Consider the following 24,057-nt stretch of genomic DNA (forward strand, 5'->3'; position numbering starts at 1 on the left):
GTTAATAGACCTAATGTGCCTGTTTAGGAAAAATAAAAGACATTAGGATGATACAAAATAAAAAAAGGCTCTATGCTAGACAAGTTAGCAGTAGTTCAGCTTCAGAGACTTCAAGTCAAGCCCAAAAAGAGAATATTTTTTTTAACATCACATAGCCATTAAAGTCTGTTGACATTCAGTGAAAGATAAAATCTGAAACACCCATTATGACTTTAAGATGTTCCCTATAAACTTATATAGTGAATGCATACTGAAGTATCACCTGAGTAAAAATTAGCATTTAAATCTCAAAATACCTCATGCTAAAGATCTGTTCTACATTGGTGACTTTTTTGTTTGTTTGTTTTTGTGTTTTTTTTTTTTTTTTTTTTTTTTTTTTAAACAAGGACCTTCCCAAAGCAACTTGTGAGATCTGCCTTGTGGAACTTTTTCAAAGCAGACAAAGGAGTAAGCCACTACAGGATAAAGTCATCCTTGACTGAAAGGAGATATATTGCAGGGGAAGAGCAGAGGAAATGAAAGGGGTGAGGGACTCTAACCAGACTGCTTTTGGAAAGCATTGAATAAACAAATCAAACCTGAATTTAAAAAAGGCTTTTAAGGTACCTCTCCTTTCCCAAATAAAAGGGAAAAAGAAGGTGTAATGAAGCAGAGTACAAACACATCATGCTCTCGACATAAATCTGAACTCAGTACGTTATCTATCCCATCATGTATATACGAAGAGAGGAAAGAAGCAAACATCTGGAATGTGCAGAGAAAGATGAAAGACATCCAAGCCCATACGTTCTACATTGAAAGGAGAATGTTTACATCAATTTTGGTCTAGGATAATCTTTTCAGACCCATTAACTCACTGACTTGCCAAGTTAGGTGACCTCCAGAGAAAAGGCTACTCTCTAGCAGTGGTAAGAGGTTCATGTTTCCAGGAAAAGAGCATTCATTGTATGGAATATATGGGATGTGTGTGTGTGACAATGATATGTACAAGTAGCTGCTACATGTGTGCGATAACAGTTAAAAGGAGGCAGGGAAAGGTTGTCATTTGCTAAGGAAATGGGCTCCTCTACTAATATCACAAAGATTTATGACCCCTTAATCAGCAGGCATCAAGGCACTGATGAGAAAAGCAGCAAAACACAGGCAAAGCTCTCTAATCTTCCTGCTAAGCTCCTGCAACCATAAAGATTGTGCAGTGACACAAAAGCTGGCTACTTAAAGTCTTTATGTAAAGATACCATTGGCCTTCTCAGATAACTATGTTTTACACATTCATTCACAGACTTGGACTAGATCACATCTATTCCTTTCTGTAGGCATCTCAGAGGAAGAAAAAACAAGATAATCTGTGTCATTTTGTAATGGAGCTTTATTTTTGTCCAAAGTATAATGAGAAAGACATTAGGTATATTCAAACAGGTGAGTTTAAAGCTTGCTTATATGGCTGACAAAATACATGAATCATGCTTTCACCTCCATAACTCAGCCTAGCTATTAAAAACACCCCACAAACCCTGTGACCAAGCAGCCTATATACTATGCTCATGTGCCATTAGCAGAATAAGAAGTGTAGGTGGGATTCCCTTCTTTTCTACTCATTCTCCTGTCTACGTACCATTTGATATATGCAGTTTTGTGGGGTCTTATCTGAAGGTGGAGACTGAAGATTTTTTTTTTTCAAATAATGGCACTTTGCAAGAATACATCTTACGTGATGTGCAGCTTCCACATGCAAAGATAAATTGTTTACATACTGTTAAAGATAAATCTTTCTGAAACCTGCTATTTCTGTGGGCCGTATGTTTGAAAACTTTTACCAAAAGTATGATTATTTTTATGCCACAAGAAAGTTGCTTTACTTCCTAATAAGAATCAAGGTCTTGGAACACAGTTTCTCAAGGGGAGTTTTTTTTTTTTTTGGTTTTTTTTTTTTTTTTTTTTTTTTTTTTTTTTTTTTTAAAGTTAGCAAGTAATGCTGAAAGCTCCATTCCAAGTATTTGGGGAAACTGGATTAGTAACTGAATATTCACATTTGGATATGCACATACAAATTTCTCTCTTACGTGGCTAACAGCTGTGCAGAGTACTATCTTTCCAAGGAATCATAACAAGATGCTTGCCTATGAGATTTCCACCAAGGAGAACCTAATTTTTATGGGTTTTCCTTTCCTTTCAGTAAGCTACCCCATTGTTTCTGGTTGCTTGAGCATTTCCATATTTAATCCTATGTTGTAAAATTCTCTCCTGAAAAGTTAAACATTGCACATTTTATAATGGTCATTACTTTAAATATGGAACCATGGGGTTGCCCAGCCTGTGCTCTCCACATGACACGATACCGAAGGAGCCAGCCATCACATTCTGTACCAACCAAACTTTCCAGAACGCAAAAATTGCGATAATCCAGACTAGAACTGAGGGCAGCACAGGCAGCTGGGGTACCAGTCACAGCCATGAGAATCTTCTTGCTGACCTTTGCCTACGGCTTCACAGGAGGGGACTGCACTCACACCGAGCTCCAGCAGCTCACACACTTCACCCTCTGTCTGAGGAAGAGCTTCCTCCTTTGCTCTGTCACTCTACAACATCCCTACTAAGAGAGATTTAAACTCCGAATCTCGGGCCAAGTCTGATTTTGTCTACATACCAAAAAAGGTAACGTCACAAAGATATGCTGCATTGGTATTTTAATGTTGTGATAATTCACCTAAGCAAAAAACAAAATGAAGATTGCCAGCTCACTGTGCAATGTGGCGTAAGAGGAGAAACGTGAACCCTACCAGATTCAAAGAGGAGCAGCATCCTCCTCTGCTGCCTGAAATCTCATGGGACAAGATGCTGGCAGCATACCAATATAGAATCCTATGGGCAGAAAGGACACAGCTCATTCAGATGCTGCCTGGCTCCTGAAGTAAAAATCACTAGTTTTTAAGACAGGTAGCTAGGGAAATTTTCACTCATTGCTATGTTCACCTATGAAATAGTATGCTGGGGAAGTGCACTGTCCCCACTCCACATTAACACATCAGAGGAAGGTCTCCTTGGAAACCCCTCTTCCTCGGATTCCCCTGCCAGGAGAACACGTTGCATGGGAAGGAGGCAGAACTGATTATGCTTGATGTGAAAAAAATAAAATAACAAGGAAAAATACTTGCACTCACTGAAAGTCCCCCAAAAGTATAAATGATGGCCACCTTCTTTAGAAGTGAAAAGACATTTTTTCACCTTTTTTTTTTTTTAAAAAAAAATCTCCTGCAAAGTCAAGATAGGATCACAAAGTTCAGCTGGTTTTAGGAGGATTAAGGTTTAGGGATTAAGCTTCATTCATTTGGGGATGTAAATTAGCAGCAGAGGGACAGCAGCTGACTGGTGAGGAAAGGGAGGAAGGAGGAGGCAGGTCAAAGAGCAAACCGTGCGCGACTGCAGGCTTTCGCTGGCATAAATCTGAAGTGACAATACATCTGGCGCTCCAGCACAAGAAAGTAAAATGCAGGACTACTGCTCAGCCTACTTGAAAAGCCTCCTCTGTTACTAAGCAAATAAAGGCAGTATGATAAAATCCACGTTTCTGTTAGCAATAGCATCAATGGTGCATAGGTCCTTATTCCACACTTTCTACTCCCAATAGTGAAAATAAAATAGAAATCTACTGGTCTTTCCTAAGCATTCCTCTGACTCTGGCAAGCCCTCATGTATACAAAGCACTCCCAAAACAGCCCCACAGCTTGCTCCTAACCTACATCAGTAGCAATGTGGCAGCTCTGGGTTTTGACCAGAATTGCACTTCCATTACTGGAGAGTCTTCATGTCCATAAGTTCCCCGTATCATTTCAAACACTTACATGATGTTCTGCCCCAGAATCAATGGAAAATTAACAGCCAGTTCCTCTCAGCCCTCCTTTCAGCTGCCTAGCTCTGCAACCCCAGAATCTACATTAGAAATATACCACAGTAAGGTCTCCTCAAGAGTATTTTTAACTATTGCTGTTGCCTTCAGTATGCGTCACATCTGCTAAAGTTACCAGCAAAATAATTACTCCCATTGACAAGACTACAGTGATGTAGTAATAAAAGAGTTATGCCGTGCTCTATTAGAAACAGAAATCCCAGACCACTTCTGGAGTCCAGCTTTTTTACTGGCTAAGCAACAGGTTGCATTTTATAGATCAAGATTGGCTTGCAATGTTTGCAGTTAGAAAAGCTCATTTTGGCTTGAAAACTGAGTAAACATGGTCAGGAAGTGATTGAAGGAGCATGGACCGCCAAGATATAATTTATAGTTACTTTCCCACACTTGTAAACTATGGTTCTGTTCTTTGGACTCCAAAATTATTGACAAAATTACAATACTAGATTGCCAATCCAGAAGTGCCTGATACTATCTAATTCAATTGTCACTGTTTATTTCAGACCATTTAAAAATCCAAGTCATCTATTGAAAACAAATCTGGAAAGAAATCATTCCAAAAACATACACACACCATATATACACATATCTACATAAACTTAAGTCCTAGGAGTCTCTCAGAGACTGTATTGCCATTTCAGCCTAAATTATTTAACCAGCTACAAAACAATTCTATGTATGGACCCGATGAGACAGTGGTTAAGCAGGCAAATCTTGTATTAAACCATGAAACCTCTACTCCCCTACTTTGAGTCAGGACACTACTTCTAGAAGATGAGCCAAACACAGCTCTTAGAGGTAGTAGGAAGAGAGTCTTCTGCTGTCGTAGACTCCATCTCTCTAAGCCAAGTATTTTCACTCCCTGATACTTGGTAACTCAGAAACTATCCCAAGTTAAGGATGCTAGGTAAGTTCAGTTGCTGTCTTCCCCCACGCTCCCACCAGCACACCTAGAAGAACTCCTTGACACTGTCCCACACAACACCCTTGTCTCTAAATTGGAGACACACAGATTTGATGGATGGACCACTCAGTGGATAAGGAATTGGCTGGATGGTTGCACTCAAAGAGTTGTGGTCAACAGCTCCATGACCAAGTGGAGAGGAGTGACAAGTGCCATTGCTCTGGGGTCGGTATTGAGAACGGCCTTGTTTAACATCTTTGTTGGCGACATGGACAGCGGGGTCAAGCGCACCTGCAGCAAGTTTGCTCACAATATCAAGCTGTGTGGTGTGGTCAACACAGTGGAGGAAAGAGTTGCCATCCAGAGGGACCTGGACAGGCTTGAGAGATGGGCATGGGCAAACCTCATGAAGTTCAACAAGGCCAAGTGCAAGGTCCTGCACATGGGTCAGGACAGTCCCATACACAAATACAGGCTGGGCAATAAGTGGATTGAGTGCAGCCCTGCAGAGGACTTGGGGGTGTTGGTGGATGAAAAATTGACTATGAGCCAGCAATGTGTGCTCACAGCCCAGAAAGCCAACGGTATCCTGGGCTGCATCCAGAGAAGTGTGGCCAGCAGGTCAAAGGAGGGGATTCTCCCCCTCTGCTCTGCTCTCATGACATCTCACCTGGAGTCCTGTGTCCAGCTCTGGGGCCCCCAACAGAAGAACAGCATGGACCTACTCACACAGGTCCAGAAGAGGCCACAAAGATGATCGGGGGCCTGGAGCACCTCCCTTATGAGGACGGGATGAGAGAGTGAGAGAGTTGGGGTTGTTCAGCCTGGAGAAGAGAAGGCTCCAGGGAGACCTTCTAGCAGCCTGCCAGTACTTGAAGGGGGCTACAGGAAAGGTGGGGAGGGACGCTTTATCAGAGAGTGTAGGGATAGGACAGGGGGTAGCGGTTTTAAACTTAAAGAGGGTAGATTTTGATTAGATGTAAGGAAGAAATTCTTCACAGTGAGGGTGGTGAGACACTGGCCCAGGGTGCCCAGAGAAGCTGTGGCTGCCCCCTCCCTGGGAGGGTTCAAGGCCAGGTTGGTTGGGATTTTGAGCAACCTGGTCTAATGGAAGTTGTCCCTGCCCACGGCAGCTGCTGGAGGTAACAGGCAGTGCCAGAATTATTTCAGTGGTCAAAGATCTGCCGGGACCAAGCAGTCAGTTTGTCCCTCAGTGGCAGCTCAGCTCCTTCCCCTTGGTATCTCTGCTAACTGCAAATGAACTTCAGCTGCCTCACTGCCCTCACTGGTTGTGCCACAGCTTCCACTCCTCTGCACTGCAAGATTTTCCCTCCGCTCCTCCGTGCTGACTCCTCGCTCCTTACTGGCTTCTCTCCCCCAGCCTTTACACCTTCTCAACTCGTTACATGCACGCCTGTGTAGAAGCATGACCATAATGTGATACAAAGACGTCAGTGGTTTTCGACTGTTCCCTTTTTTTGCTATTCTCACATCTATTTACATGGAGCGATAATTTATAATAGCATGCATGGAAATTACCATCCCCCCTTTACTCTCAATGAGGTAATATATTTAAGCAACCTGCAATGCAAAGTTTGGCTTCTAGTGATCATTACAATGACAATTCACCCTCAAGTATCAATTCTGTTGCATATCCTTGCCATCAGTCAGTTGTCTAAGTAGGAATCACTAAATGCCAACAATTCTTCTGCCAGCCTTTTGAGCATGTCTGTGCCAGCTAGTGATAACACTATATCATTGAAGTATTAAAAAATAAATTTTCTTTCTTTCCAGGATGGAAACATTTCAGACACAGACCACGCCATTGCTTATTATGGATTTCCACCTTAGCACCAATAAAGAGATACAGAAAGTCACCTAACAGTATTTGATTTATAGTCATTAATCCCCTGTAGTCTCCGTTCTGAAAAACCCTTTGTCCAGAAAATAAATATTCCATTGCTTTTAAGAACACATTTTGTACTGTGCTAAAAATACCAGCAAAAGAAATACAGTATTTGCCGGTGTTTCCCATTAGCAAAGCAGCAAAGCTGCAACACTTACTTTTTCATCCCTCCTTTACACAGGAACACATTTTAAATGTTATGTCTTTCTGAAGTTTCTTTTTGATAGCTGAAAGAATACGTGAGGAAAAATAAGTCTTCTAATATTAATGTTACTTTACAAATTAAAATGTGTGAAAGCATATCCAGTATTTCATACCTTGAAACAAATACGCAACTCCCTTACAGACAGAATTTCTTCAAGCTTGAGGACACTGGGAAGCATTCTAATCTGAAAGACGTTCAGACATCTTCGGATTTTTTTAATCTCTATGAATTTTTAAAAATATATAAGACTTGAAACAAAACATTTCTATGAACAACTTTTCAGTAATGCAAAGACTTCTCAAAGACAGGTATGCAGATACATGAGATATCCAGCATTAGCCATGTAGCTATCCCAGTACCTGTCCTGCAGTACACAAAAAAAAAAAATTGAGGAAGTAATAGGTAAGAATCAAATCCCGCCTTATTAGATTTGCTGAGATTCCTCAGAGTCAAATCAGTGTTTATTAGACACAGTTAAGGTATGCTTAGAGCATCAAGTTTCAACCAACAAAAACAGCAGAAAAAATATGGTAGCAGGTAGACAGCAAATACTGAATACACTTATGAAAAGATTTTAAAGTTTAAAACTTTCTTAGTGATCTTTTAAGTTTTTCCCTTTTTAAAAAAGTAATCTTGTCCAGTGAAATTAAAGTAACTTCTTAGAGTAACAGCTCTTTCCTATTGGGCATCCATGAAAAAAGGATCAATTTAAAACCTGAAAACTTTCAGCTCGTATTTGTATTATTTTATCAAAGTCCAATATATAATTTATTACCACTCATTTCCCATTCATTTATTACCTTTTTCTTCCTTAGTGAGATGTGTCTCATTTGTATATGAATGAAGAATTGGTCCTCTAAGATTTTATGTTTCCCATCCTAATGAGTTTTCTTCCTCATGGATACGTACAACAAATTCTTAGAAGACCAAGGAGAAAAATCAGCCTACGGACTTTCATGTTTAAACTTTTTGGATAGATAATCAGTCTGTAAAAGACACATATGGGCACTTATACATAGGGAAGGAAACAGAAGTTTGCACTACTAAGATGAAAACAAAGATATCTTCAGTGGATGTAACTGAGATCCCCAAAGAATCACTCACGCCAAGCTGATTAAAGACAAATTTAGAGAGGGAAGGGTGCTTAGCCTGCACAGCAAAGTTCCCCCCGTGTCACACTTATGTACCCACTTTAGATTTTCTTTCTTCAGTTACCAAGATCAAATTACTGTGATCCTGCGTGATCTTCACCAGCATCTTCAAGAAAGTTATGTTTCCCCTTTATTCTGAACATGGTGTTTTGCTGCTTCTGTGACTTTAGGTCATCCACTTCACTACTTTAACCTGCCTGACCCCTGTATCAGATAAGGGAGCTGCAGGTAGAAAGCCATCTCGCTGTGACACTATAGTGCTTGCTTCTAGTGTTCTCACTGCACTTAACCTTGCAGGTCACGATGCCGCATTCACCCGAGAAAGATCCCAGTTACCATCAAGCACCAGGTACCATCGGTTGCCGCTGAAGATGGTGGGCTGCCTGGTTGGGTTGTACAGAGCAATAAACTGATGCATTCCAGCTTTCAGGAGAAGGAACTGAATGAGCTGTACTACAATTCTTAAAACAGATTCAAAGAAGGACCGTGGAAAAAGAAACTCTACTAACATTTCAGCAAGTTGAACCATTTGGAAGTAACTTTCTGCTTTCAATATTTTAGTATTTCAGTTAATGGAGGTGCAGATAATTATAGATCTTTTCCCCCAGGTAACTTTTTTCCCTGTGAGTGTAAGAAGAAAGGAAGCAAAAATAAAGCACACCTCAGTATCAGATTAGTCTACACAATTATTAGCCAGAAAAGCTTTGCTTGCCTCTCCCTATAAAGACAAAGCATTTAGTGGGAAATGAACAAAAGAAGTCCTGCTCTCGCTGTCTCACTTTACCACAGTCCATCCACCTGTATAGACTCAACCACCAGGTAAAACTAACACTGAAACAAAAGACATTTTATGCCATTGACTAGATAGGAAGAGAATTTCATTCTTTGCACCTTGGGTAGAAAGCAGATATATCAGTGCACTATGTTTTTTCCCTCCCAACTAATAACTCAATTAAAAATTACTAGAAAAGTCACCTAGGCCAGACTCTACCAAGGATATTCTTCATGGCAGCTAAGCGACAGATCAAAAACCCAATTCATTCATTGTATTACATACCTGAGGAAGCTAAAGGAGATAGGCTCCATAGAAAACAAGGTTTACTGTTTCAATTTAAAGATTTGTACAAATTAGAGAGTGAATAATGGTGGCTTCCCAGGTTTTTAGGCTATCCTTCTGGTGAAAGTAGTTCTCATTTTATAATTTCATTAAGAACTGTTTAGATCTCAGCCCATAACATTGTCTAGGCATAAAGACAACACTCTATTTGCCAATTAAATTGAGAAACTGATTTTAACACTTAATGTGTCTTACCTACTTTATTTATAATCTCTAAACAGCGATGAGACACATCCTTTGTAAAACAGGATTAAACAGATACTTAAACTGCTATATGGAACTATGGCGAATTCAAACTGGGAAGGAAACGAAGGTTTCTCTCTTCCTCATGACTTAATCAAGAACCCTTCCAAGAGGGCTCTTAAAAGGGAGAGGTGGCAGCCTGCCTCACGAGTGGTGACAGCAGCCCCTAAATCAAGTGCCTCACAGCTTCAAACCCCAAGGAGTGATCAGTCATGCTTGCAAGAGAGGAAGGAGCAGCATCCTTCCTTGAGATCAATGGGGCAAACACAGAATACTCCTTCTGCTCTTCTAAGGATGATTGATGACTCCTGAGCAGCTGAAGTGTGTGACATTTGATTTCACTCACTGATAAGATTGTGTCTATCCAAACACCTTCTAGTTAATGTTTCCAAGGCCCCTACATAGCTGTTCTTTGTGACGTTTTACACAAAGCTCAATTGTTCAATGATTAATGAATTTCTCAACAATAGAAGAAAATTCTGTAAGAGAATTTTGTGACTGTTGCTTGCTATTCTGGTCACAACACAAAATGGGAATCTAGGCTTCTCAAGAAAAACAGTGGGGGATTCTCCTGACTTTGTCAAATCGCACTTCCTGGGGAAAACAGTCCTAAAAGAAAACTGGCTTTTTTCCTTAACACTTTACAATATATCCTTTAGGTCTGCTTTCCAGAAAACCTAATGCATTGATTGAATAAAAATATTTTCCAAAATTTTAAGAACCAGATTTACACATGATTATAGATTTCAACAGACTTGAAACATGCTTTATAGCTTTCCTCTTTTTCTTACAATGCCATAGCCTTATCCAGTTATTTCCTATTTTGAAATTATGCAATCAGCATGATTTGAAACTATGCTTTGCAATGCTTTGTAACTACAAGGCACACTTTTGTTTGTAGGTTCTAAAACATGCCTGCTTTATATTACATCTAGTCGTATCAGAGGTCTTGTTAAATAAACTTTTCAATATCACATAAATCGCACAGCACTATTTACCTATATTATAGGTCTCATTCTCAATTTTTCTGCTTTTAAGATTGATATTGAATTAAATGTTTCAAGCAGCTCTATTTTTATCTCTCTTACACTTTCACAACCAGGAAATGCAAGAATGTTTTTCAACCCTCATTTTGTAAGAGCCATATTCAGCTGGATTCTGCCCCAGATGCCTTCGGGACTTTTATCACTTCGCACAAAATTCACAAATCTCTAGTAAATGCTAGAACCAGGCAACTTGGAAATCTGTCAGAAAATACACTCAAAGCGAGCTAAACTGTACACCAACAGGCTTTCAAATATATCTGTTTATCTTTTACAGTTCTTTTAAGGTCAAATGCTTCCTATACTTCTAGTCTGAACATGGCCTTCCTTACTCCGTTAAGTTTGTTTGTCAGAAAGCTTACTGGTAAATCAGAATTACAGTCCAGCAGAAGATGATGAGTGTGACAATTTTAGCCCTTCAGAATGAATGACATGAACAGGATGGTACTCCTGTCAAACAAAAACACCCCACACAACCTTTATCATTTTGCCAAAACCAGCCCACCAGAAGAAACCAAAGAGAAATTCCAAGTTTGGACTTGTCAAATGAATCTTTCATTTAAAATTTTAAACAAAGGCATTGCTTTTGCCAAACACTGCTAAGCTTTGCTGAGGCCTTGCGTGAAAACTAAGAGCTCCAACTATTTGGAATTCATACTTGATGTAAAACTTGGCCTTGTTCCCACTTAACGCAAATAAGAGACTGCATGTTACCTTGAAGCTCTTTAAATTAAAAATTATACTGACACAGATCTGTGCCAAATTAAGTCAGCTATGATGAAATGATTATAAAAACATAGTGTGACAAACTGTCTTGGCACTTAAAGACATGATGAAGTCTCCACGACACTCTGAAAAATTGTTAAAATGAAAATAAAGACTGGTTTTGAAGTCAACATTTTGTTTCCAAAGTATTATACTCTTAAGGAATTTAAAATACTAAAGATAATGAGATACAAAATCAAACAGATATTTGTGTTGAAAAAATACACTTTAAAAAAGAAATTAATATGATAGATTTCTAATGCTGATATATTTTAATGTCATAGACTAAAAAATAAATTAGGTATGACCTTTTAGACAATAGTGTTTGGTCTAGAATATAATCTTATAATACTAACTTGTATTTTTCTTCACTAAAGAATTGAAATAGCTTTTCTTTCTAGAACAGATATAAAAATCATCAAAAGATGCCCTTAGCAATGCCAGTAACTGTTGTCAAGGACAGAAAAGTTGATAGGTCAACAGGAGTTTACATCACACACAAGGTCTCAATTTTCCAGTTTGAAGTGTACTACCTCAAATATTTGATCATATGATATGAATCCTCTCTAGCTTGAGGAAGACTTCTCCTCAATTATCTGCTAATGACAGCCTGTATTTTGAGAATATATGAAGATTTTTTGAAGGGTATGTTCAACAAACAGCCACAGTTCTACCAGAAGTAGCTACTTAAAGTGGGGACAGATAATTCCCAAATTCCTTTCCATATCACATATATTTAGACGCAGGGATGTTGAATTCTTCAAGGAAAATTATGTTCTGAATCTGTCAGACCGCCTTCACTTAAAAACTAAATTCATATACAGATATGACTTTGTGTGCTTTGCTTTTCCCCTATCTCTAATTACTCTTCAACCCAGTCAACTCCAATTAAATTTATTCGGATAAAAATTTAAACAACATTTCCATGAAAACATATGATCATCTGGAAGGCAGAGATCTTACTGGTGTGTTCACTGAAAGCACTGAGCTGTATGTCCTTAGAAATACCTACCAGACTTCAAATAACCTGCATGGAAATGAATATTAGCGAATATCCAAACTGGGAAGTCATGACGGGAGGTATGGGAGGTGCGGGATGGGTGGGAAGAGAGGCTTAGCACTCACTTCTAAATATGTGCGAGTACCCAGATTAACCTGTGGAATAGATAAACTCAAAGAAATACAAATACTTCCCAGAAACAGTTGAGGCTGACAAAAAGAGAACAAACCAGAGAAGGCTCTTGGAAACCTGCCTAATTTCCTCTGAGCACACAGTCCACCCACTCAGCAAGCTCACAGGGAAACCCAACTTGCATCACGGCAACTCTCAAGCAGTCCTTCCCTGGGAATGCCTTGAAGAGACAATGCTTTTTCCAATCTGTGGCCATGAGATGACCAGACTGTTTTGGAGCTGGAATTCCTTCTTTGTCCAAAAATTTCAAAATTCAAGGACTTTCTTTTTCTGACCCAGAAGACATCGCCAACTAGCAAAATTTTCCATTAAATGTTTCACCGTTCACCACTACTCCTGTTGTTCAGAAAATCATCATTCTGGCATTTTCTAAATTCTGAATGCTTAACTTTGAAACATGCAAAGAGCACTGCATGTTTCAGAAATCTGCAATTCTGCAGTCTTGCAAAATTTTTAAAATTTGTTATTCTTCTCAGAATAAATGTCTATTTAAAACAAAGTAAAAAAAAGAGCTAAACAAACAGCTTGAAACCCTTGTACCTACCTACTACAGCTGAAAAACAATATAGGTTGTCATCCTTCATTTGGATACATTAGTAAAGCAGGAGATGTTTTTTCTTATTGATTTCACTTATATTCAGTGATAGAAATAGAATCTGTCATCCTGAATTCCATTTTAGGATGACATTGGCAGCATGGTCTAGCTCTCACCAACATTTTCTTTTCGCTTTTTGTGACTTGTTCTCTCCGACAAGTTTTCTTCCAGTCCTGCAAGTTTTCCAAGTCCTTCTTATCCAGTAAAACCAATGTGAAATCCAAGCTTTTCGTTCAATTTGTTTTGTTATCACCCCCCACCACCTGTCTATCACATTGGTTATTTCCCCACAGCACCCAAAATCCTGATTATTTCAGGTCTCCTCCATAATGAACGCTCACATTCAAATCCATGCCCTTCCTCACACTTAAACTAATCAGTCACTATCACAGCCTCCCTCAGCTGTATGAAGTATCTTTTCGGCTAATCAATAAATCATTTCCTCTAATCTCAACCTAAATTCTAAACCTTCAGAGCTCTCCCACTGCACCTTGGTACCTCACCAGATCCATCCCACATCTCTCACATCCTTTTTCAGTTTTTGATGTGGCTTAAACCTAATCTATTTGTCAATTATTACATCAGTGTTGGGCCACCAACCCATCCCACGGTGTCCTCTTTTCACATCCCCTTCACAGTCTTCCCAATACAGAACTATGCCACGAGCAGCCTAAGTTTCCATCTAAGAGTCCCAATTTTCTTCTCTCCTTTCCTGGCAGCTTCCAACCACTAATAGCCATTACTCTATATCTGGTCCTGCCACCTGACAGACTGAAAGAACAGGGGAAGGCTTGCAGACTGCAAAGAGAAAAGACCCTAAGAAGTGACTGGCTAATGGCACATTACAAATGAAGTATTAAAATTTTCTTTTGCCAGAAACTGTAAGTTATTCCCTACATTAAAAAAAAAAAAAAAAAAAAAAAATATTCAGATCGCAGAATGGAAAAGCCATTATTTGCTCACCTGAAATATTTGTTTCAAGGAGAAAAGTGCCCGTCTCAGCTCCCGTCCATTGGAGTTGTAAAGTTTTTCTGGGAAAAAAAAAAAAAAAAAAAAAGAAACAAGTTCAACATAAACAAAACTGGCAACATGGCAAAAAAGTAGTACAGATTTCAAGACTTGGAGTGGAAGAGTCATAGCACCCACTTCCCGTTAGGTAGACTGCTGTTAAAGAAAGCAGCTTTGTGTTTTATCTATACAGGACTTGTTCATTAAGAAAGTGCAAATAAAACCAGGGTTTAGCTGTCCATAAGTTCAGATGGCATCTCCCAGGTATCTTCACAATAGCTTCAACACGATCAGTGAGAAACAACGCTTTAAGGATTTTTTTAAAATGCCTAGAAATACTGCTATTTTTACATTAAGGCAAATTTAGGGTTTATTGAAAGTACCAGATCAGTCTCAAAAGACTCAACTGAGAACACTCTTTGCTTTTGTTATCAAAGCTGGAGACACTGAATACTATCCTTGACTGCCTTCCCTCCAGACATTCTTTTCTCATGTTCTCATCTTTCTATTGTTAAATCCTTTCTGCAGTGGCGATGAACGTTAATACCAGAAACAGTTGGACAGTCTGTTCTAAGCATAATTCAAAACAGTGTTTTACTCTCATGAAAACTGATCTTGATCTTTCCCAAAATGAAGCAGTAGCCTTCTTTTCATCATCCAATACTAAAATATATTACTTAATTTATTCCCCTACTAATGCATACTCACAGTAATAATTTAAAGACGACAAAAGCAATTCCTCTACTATCTTTCTGAACCCTGCCACAATGTTTGTGCCTTTGGAAGAAGTCTTGGATTGTACATCTCAAGTTTATTATCGTGTATTGGAAGTTATTTGGGACAACACACAGACAGAGCAGAAAGTATGCTCTTTAAGTCTTCCTGGTCTACTATGTTTGACATATCCGATAGAGACACACTACATGCAACACTTCTACAGTCCTAAATTGAATTTTATTACACTAATGCAATATGATGACAATTAGAAAGGAAAAAAAAATCTTCACGGTCACCTCCCATGACCGACACATTATCATGGAAGCACCTTCTCTGCAATGGACAGTGGCCAACAGGTCATGAGATCAAAGCTGGAATGCCCGTGGAAAATGAAATATCAAACCCCAATGTTTTTACTGCTTACTGTCCCTTGTCTATTTCTCTTTAATTACTACTCTACACTACAAACACAAATTAAATTTTATTTCCCTCTCTCAGGAAGTTATAAAAAAGGCCTAACATTTGAAGATTCAAAGTATTTATAACTAAACAATCATTTTTTTACTTCAATCAAAGGAGGCAGGTTTTAATTTCAGAAAAACATTTCTTATTCCCAACAGTCATCCTCAATCAAAGGAAAAAAGTGAAGTAAAACTTCAGAAAAACTTACACTTTTTTTGTAAACTTTGAAAATAGTGCTGTTCATCCCTAATTGCCTCTGATTTCAAAGGCAGAACGTGTAGGATTGGCAAAACTGTTGTTGTTTTAAGTTGCCTCCTTCCTTGCACTGTTTACAGATTCCTGACAAAACACTGGAGGAACACATTTCACTTCAAGCCATAAACTTACAGGCATACTTTAATTACTCTCGCTTAAAAATGCACTGGCATGTGAAACTACATTTCTTGGCAGGATAAAGAGTAATTTTGTTAGGAAAGCTTAAAGAATAATAAAGGTCTTTTAAGACCCGGCCTGTCAACTTTACATGCCATATTACACAAAATATTCTTCTTTGAAAGATACCTCCATCTGGCATTTGTTATTACTAGTTTCCCTCTATTCATAATTCACCAGCATCATTACAAGCAGAATCTCTCCAAACAAGGCAGTACATTATCATCTTAATTAAGAGAGGCACCACTTCTTAAAAGTGCTGGCAACTTTGTACATAAATATCAATATCCTAACAAATGCCATCTGTTGGTCTTGCTCTTAAACACGAACAATCATCAGCCCGGCCCGGGGTAAACTCCTAACGAACCATTGTTATGATATCATAATGCTGGTTGCTTTCATTGGTGCATGTCGATTTTTGGTATAGCTCAGAGGAACAACACTGAAAGTTTTTCTTCTTGGTCTTTTCAGAGAGCATAACATCATCCTTGGCAAATCAGCACAAACAATGCTCTCCCTGTTCATGTGTAGCAATGAGGACAGAAGTTATTAACTGCAGCTCAAAAAGGGGTCTATCATTAGAACTGAAGAATCAGTAACTACTGGAAGTATTAAGTTTGGAAACAGCAGGGGCAACAAGACAGCAGCATGTATTGCAAGTGCTTGAGCTGGTCTGACATCCCGTTGGAGGAGCAACAGTCCAGGTAAGTCATAGAATTTCTGACTCTACCAAGGCGCAGCAATGTACAAAGAAACAATTTACATTTGCAGATCCCTCCTCGCATAGAGCTAATATTGTTGAATCAGCTCAGAAATACAGGTTCCTAACCTCTCCATCTAATTTTCTCTACACATGGGCAACATACTGACCGTCTACATAATTTTTGGCACCCACTTTGTATACTGCTGGGAGCCATCAGAAACATTCACGGAGCGTAACCCAAGGAGGAAAGGGAGACAGTCATTCCTCAGAGTCATGCTATATCAGAAGATGTTTTGGTTTAGAAAACCACAGTCCAGGCCAAAGCTCACCCAGGGCAGGGAAGCCTGTGTAAGCCAAGGTACTGCATGGGTCACCTTATAAAACCTGTACATTTATTGTATTTCTGTGTGCTGTTTTTCAAAAACCGATAAATGCATACACCCGATTACAGCTCCGGGACACTCAATAAGATGCTCTCAAGGCCTTACAGGATTCCCATTTGTCAACAGTAACTAACACTGCAGGGGCCTCCCAGAAGCCCCAGACAGCAACCAAGGCTACGAAAATGCATCAGCAGAAACTGAAAGGCAATAATCATTTGTAAGCTCTTTTTTTTTTTTTTTTTTTTTTTTTATGGTAGAAAATCAAATTTTAAAGAAACAGATAGGGAAAGACACATTTGCTTTTGATGGTTTCACATTGAAGATGATTCAGAAACCAAGTAGTAAATTATTTTTAACACTCACTTTTTCACATCAGCAACTTAAAGCATTTATCTCTTTTAAACAGAGAAATAGACCCTCATGCTAAAGCACAGAGGTGACTGTAATTGCCACGGTGCATTCCTGGCAGAGCTGTCTACCTGAAACAAACAGTGCCTACGGCTTTGGAACGGGAGTCCAACCTGCTACTATCACCAGAACCAAAAAATTCTGAGGTGCTCCAAGGGCAGCCCAAAAGACCTACCCGCTCACTGCCTTGTAATAACATGTTGTAGATAATCTTGAATACGTACACCAGGACTGCTTTATGCCAGAAACTGAACCTCCAAACTTCAAGCAGGAGTATTCACTGCTACACCTCTCCCTGAAACTTCAGGGGTCTCTGGCCCTTTGGTAAAACACATCTCTCGTCCTTCCCCAGGTCAAGTACAGGTTGGAGGCATACTACCCTCACATACTTCATGATTACAGAAGATAAAACACGTCAGGGAGTTTGAGACATCTGACTGTATTTACCTATTAATGACTGCATTTCTGATGGTTATGTCCTGATAAGCTATGCTACTGCAGTTTTTTTTCACTACTTTTCTTCAAGAAATAAAGAGCTGCACCTGCAGCTGTGATACCGGTTTAACTGTAGATACCTAGATGCTAGAAAAATCTGGTGGTTCCCTCTGATGTTAATTAACACTAGAGGGCACTGCTTATTTCTTTATTTTATGAAAGAAAAGGCACTCTGTCCCTCCATGGGCTTCCCACCGGTTGAGTGATACTGTTTGGGATGCTGAGCTGGTACTTCATTAACCCTGAAATCCTGCTTTTTATCTGTAGACTGGAGGACATCCTGAGAAAGCAAAAAGCATCAGCACTGCCAACCTCAAACATTCAAAATCTGAGTCAACACTTGTGAAACTATCTGATACAAAAGCAGGTACTGGTATGTGCTTGAGTTTTACTTATCTTTCTGTAGCAAGCAAGAGTTTTATTTACTTTTCTGTAGCAAGCAATATTGTTAAATTATCCTTCATATCGTAACAGGTAGGTGTACCATTCTTGAAAGATAGAGATCCCCTTAGCTCACCACCTCTTTTTACAGAGCGGAAAAGATAACCAGGCTTATGATACAGACAGACATGCGTGAGGAGGTAGCAACCTACAAGTGGCTGTTTTCTTGCAGTGGCAGAACTTTGGTCTAGAGAAGGCTTCACATTCTGAAGGAAACACATTATATATTACTTTGGGGTTTTGTTTGCTTTTACTTTTGTGTAAAGAACTCTCCTAGAGAGGAAAGGAGAACAACTCACGCTGGGTGAAAAGAGATTTCTCTAGGAGAATTTGGTACAAATGTGGTGGTAGAGGCAAGGCAGTTTGCTTTGCAATCAGCATCTTTTCAAAAATCAAGAGAAGCCTTTAAAGGTCTTTGTTTTATCGGACCACTGGTAGCTTTCAAAGGAGATTTTGTATTTTCAAAGACGACCATCTGAGGCTCAGATTTCATTGGGTATTCAACTCTTGACTACATGAGAAAAGGGACTTTTCAAAGAAAATAATAATCAGTCTTTATATTCTTAACGGAAGTATTGACTTTTCTTCTGCTTTCTATGGGAAAATGACCGCATTCAATCCACAATAATAAAAGAAAAAATAGAACTGGCTGAATATTACTTGGTTCAGTCCCATGTGTTACACCTGACCTCTGACTGCCAGAGTACCATCCTCCTCCCTTCCTCTTCCATCACACCCATTGAATTAGTCCCTGGGATATAGTAATTTATGTAGCATCAGCCTTTTGAGCTATTGGCAAAGGCTCGTGAACATCTGGCTGAGCACAAATGGGAGTTGCTCTGCTTCACTTGCTGCTGCCTGAATGACCTCCACATCTCCCGTCCATGCCTCTTTTCTTTAAACTATAATTTCAAGATGAAGCTCCTTTCCTTACCAAAACATAAAAGGGAGATTAACTCCACATTTGATTACATTAGCAGGGTACCTGGTGCAGATCTAATTAAATGACATTTGAAACATTTCCTGCCATTCATTTCTGAAGTCCTTGCGTGGGACAGAAGTAGCAACGCTCTCCCACATGCCCTAGCCACTTGGAAACTGGCTAGTACTTAGAAAGTAAAAACTTAACTCTTGTTCCTGCAACAATGAATAAAACATTAATTTAAGCGCTCACTAGGAAGAAGTATGATATAAATAACAGTAATAGTCTTTTAGAATTTACATGAACTGCCTAGGTTTCCCACAGCACTGATGGGGGGAAAATAAAAAAATTAAAGAAAAATGTTTATAACAATAAAAAAGCTCTTTCTGCCAATGTCAAGTATCACGCTTCCAAATTTATTACTACGCTGTTCCAATTTTAAAAGGATGCTATCCTATCTGAAGGAATATACACAATTTGAGAACCGAGTGAAAGCCTGAGCAGCCCAGCAAGAAGCCAGGCGTACGGGTCCGACCCTGTGAAAAGGAAGCGGCAGGCTTCACCGGGTTACTCGAGTGGGCCCATGGGTACGTACAGTGCGGCACATCTATAAAACAGCTGTATATAAAAGTAATTAGTGCAGCGTGCCAGTCTTGCACTGCGTGTCAAACAAATTAAAGCAGTCCTCTAAGAAAACATCTGGTCCTGTGCCAAGAATAGGCTCTCTTCAGTTTTGCTTTTGGCCACAGAAGCTGGTCATAAATGTGTTGGCCAGACAAGGCACTCTCGCTTTCCTCCCGGAGCCCCTAGAAAATACACGGAAAAGGGATTCATGCACAGGAACGCTACTGCATCAACACAACTGCTGCTTCTGCTGAGATTACTTTGTTCGGCGTATTACAAATCTCCAGTTTTTTCTCTGAATATCATCTTACTTTCTCTCTATAATTTGTTAAGAATTAATTAGCGCAACGCATCACATGCGAGCTCGAGCTCTATATTCTCCCGGTGAGCCAGGGATAAACGATTAGCAGTTAGCGAGGAGAAGGAGTTTTCCCACAAGAAAGGACCTGAGGCCAAGAAAGCGGCTGCGTACGGATTTCGGGAAGCCTGGCTGTACCAACGCTGAGCCCGTGTCCCTGTCAGCACCGACCGCTTTGGAGGAATGTGCAGGCTGCCTCCAAGGAATGCTGCCCTGGCTCCCCGTCAGAGCAAAACCTCCCTCCCTTCCTTTTCATTCAGACACACAGCAGCTGCTTAGCTAATTATCCGGGACAGTGGGTCCCCCCTCAGCGAGCAGGGTCCTTTTCCCCCCGCTGGGAGAGAAGGATTCTTTGTGGGGAGAGGATCCTATTACGCCTGCATGTGAGAAGAGCCCTCTTTCAAGCCTGCATCCTTATTCCCTTTCTCTGTAAAGGACCCGCAGGTGGGGAGTGGGAGGAGGGAATGCCACAAAATCGCCTTGGACATCCTTTCCTATCCCATACCCTAAAGCCATGCTGGCAGGGGCTTAAAGCAGAGGGTGCAAAGAGCCCCCTGCAAAGCCCAGGAAGCCCGTGGGTTTGGACAGGCGGGCAGGGAGAACTCCACGGTGGGATCTCCACTGGCGAACGTAAAAATTTCCGATGCAGCCAGCACTTCAGAGCAATTCTGTACACTCACGCTTCAAGAGTTTCCTGCCTCTTCAAGGGCAGAAGTCTGCTTTCCTGCTGCTGCAAGAAGCAACTGGTAGAAACAGTCCCCTGGATTTCCACAGGGAGAGCGCACAGGGCACAACCCCCACTTTGGGAAGAAAGATTGGAGCTCATCTTTTTTGAACGTTTCTCTGAAGCACCAAACATCCTGACTTCAATCACAAAGGAATTAATGTAAAACTGTCAGCACAAGAATGATTATACATTTAAACTCAGTGACAAATACACCCACTCCTCCAGGTGCAAGTGTCCTCCCTATGAAGTGGACCCTGATTCTTGTTCCTGTATTTCTAAGAGAGATGAATTAAGATTCACTCATTTGTGGGGAAAGCAGTAACAATAAGAAAACTCCAGAGAACGGAGGAGAAAAACAGTGACCCTGAGGATGAGGAAACAGAGGCATGCAACAACAGAGAAACAATATGACGAGAAGTACAGAAGAGCAGAGAGAAGTTGGGAAGAGGGAGAACTGAGGACAGGAGAGGTGAAGGTCTGAAGTGCCACTAATATGAAAACAATAATGCTTGAAGAAAGCAGTAATGCTTAAGCTATCGCCTTAAGAATTAATTCCTTAAGAATTAGGAACATGGAAAGTGAGAAACTGTATCATTTGTGTAAAACAGAGAGAGAGAAATCATTCTTTCAGGGTAGGCCCTTTTCTTCCTGAATACATTATTCCTGAACATCCTGGAGACTCCCCCACCCTTGGTTTCAGGTTTTAGTCAATGCTTGAGATTCATTACCAACATACAGATAAACTGCAGCAACATCTAAGTAATTCAGTGAGATTTACAAGAAGGAGGTTTTTACACATATAACTGACAGAAGGGACTTTCCAGTCTTCAGCATACTCCACTGCGGGAGCCTAACATGTCTAAACTGATCTCTCCTCCTGACCATTTCTACCAAACTCCTGTTTATTCTGCTTGGCTTCAGGCAAACCATGTGTCACAGATAAACCATCAGACAGAGTTTCCCCTTCGCAAAGCTCTGAATTACTATCCCTTTGCTCCTGTAGACCCATCCAACGTGGAAGTAGGAAGAACTTGCGTCACACTAACTGTACACACTATGGCAAACAAATGCTAACGATTCAAGCTAAAAGGAGATGCTAAACTGAAGCTAGTGATTATATAGTTAAGTGCAAAAAGGAAACCATCGTTTTCATCTGGTGGATCCTGGGGGTTACACATCTGTGGAAGCTGGCACTCTCTGTAAGTTGCACTGTGTTCTGCTAAGGTCTTAAAAACAGATGGCGTCAAAACTTCCTTTTGCTACTTCCATTTCTAACTTGGCATGTTAAGGTCCTACATACTCATAAGCAAGTGAAAGAAGGACATATAAGCTGCTGTGGGCTGGGAGCAGGGTGACGCTGGCTGACAGAAAAGGCTACTACTTTTGCACCTAGTTTTATACCTCTGTGCTCGCTACTGTTTTCCCAACTCTGTACTGTAGAAACCTATCGCAGTTGTCTTCTACTGCTCCTGTGGAAAAAAGGGCATAAGCCATAAAAAAGCCCATCAGCAGGAAAGCACAACAGCAGGTTTTACTAAAATTATGAAGTAAAAATTAGAATGAGACATTAAAACCCAGAGTCAACAAGGAATCAGTTAACTGCACAAAAAGCAGCAGCAACAACCCCAAGACATGTGAATGGCTCAAGCATTTCAATGATTTAAAAAGCCCAGGCTTTATAAATCAGTTGTCTTTGGAGAGATAAAGAAAATGCAGGGGGTGTTCATCACAAAAAAAAAAAAAAAATAATCTATTTTAGAACTGGCTTTTGTGGTCAGGCTGAAGCTGGAGAAATTATTGCCAGGCCAATGCCACAAAAAGCATTTGCTGCCCTCTGTGAGCTGAAAGCTATGAATAAAGTGGAACAGTGAGGCATCTTTGAATCCGCTTCTCAGCTGAATATCGCTGCAGCTTTTTCTTTCCAAGTTACTTCTCTCACACGTATCCTTTCTGATTTTGCAAGCTAGAATACAGAATTCTCCTTTACAGTTATATTTCCCATCCAATCTGATGCCTGCTGATAACTTTGGACACACGAGGGAAAGCCCACTCCTGGAAACAATGGCCCTGAAGTAAGTACACTGTGTAGGTCCACGGACACAGTACAGAACTAGAACAGATTGCTCAAGCAGCTTTCTCTTCCTCCCTTGAACTAAAAAGCACCACTAGAATTCTGTAACATTCAAAAGTTACAGCCTTGCCAACATACTAACAAAATAAAGGTCCTCTGCTTCTTCTGCCTGTTCTTTCCAGCCATGGCACAGGCACCACAGCATACTTCCCTGCAGTGATTTATTTACACAGGTCCTCTCCACTTGAATACAAAAGGCACTAATATGCTCTTTAGTTCTAAAGTGCAGGAAACGGCATTTCAGGTTGGTAACTTCAAAGGAGGGCGCTTCTGCACGTCCAGAAAATGCTGCGACTGCTCTTTTGTAGAAGTCAAAGGGTGACAGAAGGGAAAAGGCTGCGTAAGAAGGTCAAATATTACAGCACCATATTACAGCAAGTGGTGATGGAAAAGACTTAAGAGGTCATCTTGTTCATCCCTCTACTAATGCAAAATTGTTCCCTAGAGAGTAATACAGTAGGAAAGTAGTTGTTACACTAAAATATAGGTTACATAATTCAAGAGAATGGGGCCAGGGAAAATTGCTAGAAAAGAAAATAATATAGAAGAATTTACTGCTTTCTTTAGAGATTACTGTAACCAATCCGAGGCTAAAAAATAATCATAAAAAACCCCATATGTTGAGGCCAATCTTTAACATTTGTTTCAGTTTACAAGTAGATCTCCAAATTGCTGACCTGTAATGCTTGTGCCTGAACAAGCACATCAGTGCCTCTTGGATTACAAGTACTTAGTAACAACATGCTAGTCACGATCTCAGTTTTCTGGTTTTATTCCATTTTAAACACAGTGCCAACATGCTGCCCAGCATGCTCAATCAGTATTTGTAAACAAAGAGCAACCAGCAAATTATTGCTACCTATCACAAAAAAAAAAAAAAAAAAAAAAAGACAAAATATTTAGGCACACACCCACTGTCCCTAGAATTATGGATGCCTTATCTGTGCTGACAGCTTGGCAAGAGGCAAAACACCTGAGCGCGAAGACATCACAGGTTTGTGCCAAGAACGTGCACGAGTTCCTGAGCTTCAAGTTCAGATCAAGTTTTACTGTTGCGTAAGACACGTCAAAATATGTCAGAGGCTATCTCCAAGAGTAGGTTGTTCCAGTGATCCCAGTCCATCCTCCGGAGGTACATCAGGATTTAATCAGCCTTCAGACCTCAGAGGCTGCAGCCTCCTCATTAACTGCATGTGTTCAATCCCATCAGGTGTCTAA

At 40.1% G+C, this 24,057-nt stretch overlaps 1 protein-coding gene across 10 annotated transcripts in view; it reads right to left on the reverse strand.

Annotated features, from left to right (window-relative positions):
- FHOD3 (formin homology 2 domain containing 3) overlaps positions 1-24,057 on the reverse strand; it is a 415,762-nt gene that overhangs the window by 210,533 nt on the left and 181,172 nt on the right. For all 10 annotated transcript variants that reach the window (XM_042797959.1, XM_042797958.1, XM_042797961.1 and 7 more), the window contains exon 4: positions 13,992-14,059. In XM_042797959.1, the coding sequence (XP_042653893.1) occupies positions 13,992-14,059 (68 nt within the window). The remainder of the gene's footprint in view (positions 1-13,991; positions 14,060-24,057) is intronic.

The sequence above is a fragment of the Tyto alba genome, unplaced genomic scaffold (assembly GCF_018691265.1).
Source record: "Tyto alba isolate M040663 unplaced genomic scaffold, T.alba_DEE_v4.0 Super-Scaffold_27, whole genome shotgun sequence".
NCBI lineage: Eukaryota > Metazoa > Chordata > Aves > Strigiformes > Tytonidae > Tyto > Tyto alba.